The following is a 6729-nucleotide window of genomic DNA, read 5'->3' as shown; positions in this document are numbered from 1 at the left end:
GGGGTTTCTCCATGTTGGTCAGGCTGGTCTAGAACTCCTGACCTCAGGTGATCCACCTGCCTCAGCCTCCCAAAGTGTTGGGATTATAGGCGTGAGCCACTGTGCCCGGCTGCACTGTACATTTTTAAATAACGTGAAGAGTGTTATTGGATTGTTTTTGTAATTCAAAGGATAAATTCTTGAGGGCATGTGTTAGGAATAAGGCTTAAAATCCTAAGGAAATCGAACACTCAAACAAAGGATTCTTAGCAAAGCAATTTTATTTCTGTGCAGAGGGGTGCCTCCTTGGCCAGTTGCCATGAAAGCACACCTGAACAAAGGGGCACGAGAGCCTTTATTCCTGATGCAAGTCCTGCCCCTGTGCCCTTTCCTCATTGGCCGGGGTCGGGTCGTCCAATCTAAACTAATCCCGGTTGGCTAAACATTTGATTTTTTTTAGATAGGAAGGGCACGTAAAAGAAAGTAGAGAGGAAGGGAAAGGGTGTCTGTAATGAGCTAGAAAGTTAGTCCTCTTTCCAAATAAGGAAAGGAATGTGAGCTGGTACTGATAACGATTGGTACTGTGGCATGCCTGTGTACCTAACAAAGGCAAAAAGGAAAAAAGGAGAAAAAAGGAGAAAAAAAGGGGGGGTGTAACTATGAATTAAAGAATAAAAGATTGATCAGATTATTTGAAGAGAAACCTCATCATATCCCACAGATGGAAAAAAAAAAATTGGACACAATCCTCTCAAACCCTGTCACTGCTTTAGGTTTATGTAATATTCTAAAACCTTTGTGGTCGGCCGGGCGCGGTGGCTCAAGCCTGTAATCCCAGCGCTTTGGGAGGCCGAGACGGGCGGATCACGAGGTCAGGAGATCGAGACCATCCTGGCTAACACGGTGAAACCCCGTCTCTACTAAAAAATACAAAAAACTAGCCGGGCGCGGTGGCGGGCGCCTGTAGTCCCAACTACTCGGAGGCTGAGGCAGGAGAATGGCGTGAACCCGGGAGGCGGAGCTTGCAGTGAGCTGAGATCCGGCCACTGCACTCCAGCCTGGGAGCCAAGGGGGACCAGGTTCCGAACCGAAACCAAAAAAAAAAAACCAAAAAACCTTTGTGGTCATTTTAACAATGGTCACAGCATCTTCACCAGGAGTGAACTTCATCTAAGAAAACATGAAAAAACACTTTCTTGGCTCACCCATGATAAGCAACTCCTCGTCCATTCAAGTTTTATCATAAAATTGCAGCAATTCAAAATGTCAACCTGGAGGAAAAAAATGAGGCAAAATTAGTATAAGTAGAGAGTTTATTTGGGTCAAGTTTGAGGATTGCAACACAGGAGCATAGAATCAAGTTGCCGTGAACATATGCTCTAATTAGCAGCAGGTATAAGTGGGTTTTTAAAGGAAAAAAGAAGAGCAAGTTCCAAAGGTGTTTACCAAGAATTTACATTAAAATAACATAAGCTATTCATTGGCTATACATTGTCCTTTGTATCACAAATTCCAGGAACAAGAAGATCATGGGTGAGGCAGCTGCTCAGAAACAAATGTCTTTCAACAATTACCCCCAGGCATGGGTAGGTGTAAGTCTTTCTGGTCTGAGCTGTTTTTCTTTTCTCAAGTTACATCTTCAGGTTCCACTTCTAATTCTAGTTTTCTTGCTGTTTCTACCATATCTGCAATTACTTCTTCCACTGAAGTCTTAAGCTCCTCAATGTCAACCATGAGGGTTGGAATCCACTTCTTCCAAACTCCTGCTAATGTTGATATTTTGACCTCCTCCCATGAATCACAAATGTCCTTAGTGACATCTAGAATGGTGAATCCTTTTCAGAAGATTTTCAATTTTACTTTGCCCAGGTCCATCAGAGGAATCACTATCTGGGGCAGCTATAGCCTTACAAAATGTATTTCTTAAATTACAAGACTTGAAAGTCAAAATTACTCCTTGATCAATGGGCTGCAGAATGGATGTTGTGTTAGCAGACATAAAAACATTAATCTCCTTGTATATCTCTATCAGAGATCTTGAATGTCAAAGTACACTGTCAATAAATGGTAATATTTGGAAAGAAATCTTTTTTTTCTGAGCAGTAGGTCGTAACAGTGGGCTTAATATACAACTGGCCCTTGAACAACACAGATTTGAACTATGCAGGTTCACTTATCCATGGATTTTTTTCAGTAAAAGTTACACTGAGCGTGCCTGCCTCTTCTGCCTCACTTTCCACCTCTGCCACCTCTTCCACCTTTGCCATCTCTGAGGCAGCAAGATCAACCTTTCCTCTTCCTCCTCCTCAGCCTACTTAACATGAAGACAACAAGGATGAAGACCTTTATGATGATCCACTTCCATCTTTATGAATAATAAACACATTTTCTCTTTCTTATTATGTTCTTACTAACATTTTATTTTCTCTAGCTTGCTCTGTTGTAAGAATGCAGTATATAACACATATAACATACAAAATATGTATTATCGACTGTTTACATTATTGGTAAGACTTCTGGTCAACAGTAAACTATTAGTACTTAAGTTTAGGGGAGTCAAAAGTTATCCACAAATTTTGACTGTGGTGGGGGTCAGTGTCCCTAACCTCTGGATTGTTCATGGGTCAACTGTATTCAGTAAACCATGCTATAAATAAATATGCTGTCATCCAGGCTTTGTTGTCCAATTTCTAGAGCATAGGCCAAGTAGAATAACATAATTCTCAAAGGCCCTAGGACTTCTGGAATGGTAAATAAGCATTGGCTTTAACTTAAAGTCACTAGCTGCTTAGTCATTAAGGGCTTAACAAGAGAATCAGCCTGTCCTTTGAAACTTTGAAGCCAGGCATTGACTTCCCCTTTCCAGCTATGAAAGTTCTAGATGGCGTCTTCTAATACAAGACTGTTTCATCTATATTGAAAATCTGTTGTTTAACACAGGCTCCTTCATCAATAATCTTAGCCAGATCTTCTGGATAAGTTGCTGCTTGCTGCTTCACCTTGAACTTTCATGTTTTAGAGATGGCTTCCTTCCTGAAATCTCATGAAACAACCTCTGCTAGCTTCAGACTTTTCTTCTGCATCTTCCTCAGCTCTCTTAGCCTTCACAGAATGGAAGAGAGTTAGGACCTTGCTGTACATTAGGCTTTGGCTTAAGGGAATGTTGTAACTGGTTTGATCCTCTATGCAGGCCCCTCAAACTTTCTCCATATCAGCAATAAGGCTGTTTGGCTTTTTTTTTTTTTTTTTTTTTTTGAGATGGAGTCTCACTCTGTTGCCCAGGCTGGAGTGCAGTGGCGCGATCTTGGCTCACTGCAACCTCCTCTACCCGGGTTCAAGTGATTCTCCTGCCTCAGCCTCCCAAGTAGCTGGGATTACAGGCTGGAGTGCAATGGCGCGATCTTGGCTCACTGCAACCGCCTCTACCCGGGTTCAAGTGATTCTCCTGCCTCAGACTCCTAAGTAGCTGAAATTACAGGCATGTGCCACCACGCCCAGCTAATTTCGTATTTTTAGTAGAGATGGAGTTTCTCCATGTTGGTCAGGCTGGTCTCGAACTCCTGACCTGCCATTGTGCCCAGCTAATTTTTTTGTATTTTTAGTAGAGACGGAGTTTCACCATGTTGGCCAGGCTGGTCTTGAAGTCCTAACCTCGTGATCCACCCACCTCAGCCTCCCAAAATGCTGGGATTACAGGTGTGAGCCACCACACCCGGCGGCTGTTTTGCTTTCTTATAATTTGTGTGCTCACTGGAGTAGCACTTTTAATTTCCTTCAAGAACTTTTCCTTTGCACTCACAACTTGGTTAACTGTTTGGCACAAGAGGCCTAGCTTTTGACCTATCTCAGCTTTTGACATGCCTTCCTCAGTAAGCTTAATCATTTCTAGCTTTTGGTGGAAAGAGACATGCAACTCTTCCTTTCACTTGAACACTTAAAGGTCATATTAGGATTACTAATTGGCCTAGTTTCAATAATATTGTGTCTCAGGGAACAGGGAGGCCCAAGGAGAGGGAGAGACTGGGGAACAGCCAATCAGTGGAGCAATCAGAACACACAAATTCATCAATTAATTTTGCCATTTTATATAGGTACAGTCCATGGCACCCCAAAACAATTATAATAGTAACATCAAGTATCACTTATCACAGATTATAACAGAAATAATAATGAACAAGTCTGAAATATTATGAGAATTACCAAAATGTGACACAAAGCCATGAAGTGAGCACATGTATTTGGAAAAATGATGCCAATAGACTTGCTCAATGCTGGTTGCCACAAACCCTCAATTTGTGAAAAAAGCAGTTTCTGTGAAGCATAATAAAGCCAAGTAAAATAATACAAACAAAATATGTCTGTATTTGGAGATAGGGTCTTCTAAGAGGTAATGAAGTTAAAATGAGGTCATTTGGGTGGAACCTAATTCCATATGACTGGTGTCCTTACAGGAAGAGGAGACTAGGACACGGACACACATCAAGAAAGATCATGGGAAGACACAGAGAGAAGGCGGCTGTCTGTAAGCCAAAGAGAGAGGCCTCACAAGAAACCAACCCTGCTGACACCGTCATCTCAGGCTTCTGGCCTCATGAATTGTGAAAAAAAAAATTAATTTCTGCTGTTTAAACCACACAGTCTGTGGAATTTTATTATGGCAATCCTAAAAACTAATACATGTGCTTTACAATTTACAAAGCTTTTTCTCATAAACTCACTTAAGTGTCAAAACAATCCAGTTGCATAGAGTATTATCCCCATTTTACTGAGGAAACAGACTCAGAAACTAATAGCCTGACATCCCAGTGTTCATGCGTGGCAGATCTTGGCTTGGCTTGGAGACTTTCTGACTCCAGATCCCAGGTTCTTTCAAATGGACTCTGTTTCCTATTTGCAAAGTGCTTAGCACCATCATTTTCATGTTTTTCTGTCCATCAGCCATTTACAGGCAGGCTACAATCTGTTCCCTTAGTCTGGTGAGTGGCTGAGTGATGTGCTTAGGCTTACACAATGAGTTGGTGGCAGGAATGGCATTAAAGTGGCTCCCGAAATTCTGGGTCATTTTAAAGTGATGATTTCTTATTTTTCCTGTTCACTCAGCCAAATTCAAAGAGCCAAGACTTTTTGAGTAGCTTTGTTCCTGGTGCAGAACAGCCCCACCTCTAATGTCTACTTCAGGTGAGCCTGCCGCAGGTGATCCAGGAATTCAAACGCTGAGAGCACCTGAAGAATCTAAGTTGTTTACAGGCCTCACTGCAGGGTTTGGCTCTTAAGGAGCTGTTTTTGACCCTTAAGGAGCTGCTTTTAACTGTCAGCACCTACTGGGAGGAGAATTGACCAGGGAACTGAGTTCATCTGTGGTTTGCTTTCAACTTAAAATAGTCATATCTTTTCCTGAGAATATTGATGGAAAAGTTGATATCAAAATAAGCAAAGGAGCTACACTAGCAAATTTCAGTGAATGAGGCTTTTTCCTCTTTGAGGGAAGGTAAAAGTGCATTGATAGGTTAGTGAGCAAGATTTTAAAATGATTTTCTTACTTAGTGCACAAACAGCAGGAATAGATACCAGAATACATGAGAGAGGAAATTGTACCCACCGTCCTCCCAGCCCATTTTTTCCCTTTTTTGGTGTGTTTTTCTTTATCCAGATGTACATATAGTTTTTACCACTGCACTCATGGCAGAGATAAGATTTTGTATTTTCACTGAACATCATAATATAAACATATTTCCAAGTCACCACATAATCCTCACGAATTTATATATGTATGTATCTCCTCATGATTATATATATATCCTCATGATTATATATATATTTTTTATTTATTTATTTTATTTATTTTTGAGACGTGTGCGTTTATTAGCTGAGCCACTACTTGAGGGGGTGAAGCAAGAGGAGTGGGTGGCCCTGAAGCCGGGCCGGCTGTGCTTCACGGGCTTGTAGGTGATGGAGAACTCGCCCCCAGGTAGTGGCTGATCATCTCCGGCTTGATCTCCACCTGGTTGAAGGTCCGTTGTAGACGCCTACCATGCTGCCCACCATCTCGGGCAGGATGATCATGACCCGCAGGTGAGTCTTCACCACTTCTGGCTTCTCCATGGGCGGTCCCTCCTTCTTGGCCTTGCGCAGGCGTTTTAGCAGCGAATGGTGCTTCCGCCGCAGTCCTGGTTTCAGCCGCAGCCGCTGGCGCGCACTGTTCAGCTGTGTTAGCTGCTCGTAGGACGTGTCCAGCAGCTGCTCGAGGTCCACGCCGCGGTAGGTGAACTTGCGGAAGGTCCGCTTCTTCTTCTGCTCTACCTCTGCCATCTTGCCGGATCCTCAGAAAAATGATTTATATTTTTTAATGGCCACCTAATATTACTTGAAATGATAGAATCATCGTTTGTGCAACCAATCCCTTTCCCTTAGTCATTTAGGTTGTTTACAATTTTTCGCTTCAGGTGATACATCCTCTTCGCAGACTGCAGAAAAACAGCAGATTTGTGATTTAACTGGGAGTTTTCTGGGATCAAACAATGGCTTCGTTTACAGGTAGGTTGCCGAGCGGCCATGGTAACTGATGGAGCAGTCACTATGGTGGTCAGTAGGACTGAGTGGGAAGGGTGCCCTGGGAGCCTGGGAGCCTGGAAGCCTGGGAGCCAGCAGGGCTGCAGTCGTCCATTTCCCACCCAGTCTTTCCTGTCTCTCAGGGACCCCTGGCAGTTGCTCAGTTGGTGCTGAATTGAGAAGCAGCGTGTGAACATGAAG

General features: G+C 42.9%; 1 protein-coding gene across 1 annotated transcript; it reads right to left on the bottom strand.

Annotated features, from left to right (window-relative positions):
• Positions 1-5813: 5813 nt before the first annotated feature.
• On the bottom strand, positions 5814-6520 carry LOC103887841 (40S ribosomal protein S15-like). Its single transcript, XM_031665953.1, is given in 3 exon segments — positions 5814-5942; positions 5945-5991; positions 5994-6520. Coding segments are annotated over 3 exon segments (471 nt in total). The 5' UTR covers positions 6289-6520.
• Positions 6521-6729: the final 209 nt, after the last annotated feature.

This window comes from Papio anubis, chromosome 1, assembly GCF_008728515.1.
Source record: "Papio anubis isolate 15944 chromosome 1, Panubis1.0, whole genome shotgun sequence".
NCBI lineage: Eukaryota > Metazoa > Chordata > Mammalia > Primates > Cercopithecidae > Papio > Papio anubis.
This window is presented reverse-complemented; position numbering and strand designations above follow the sequence as displayed.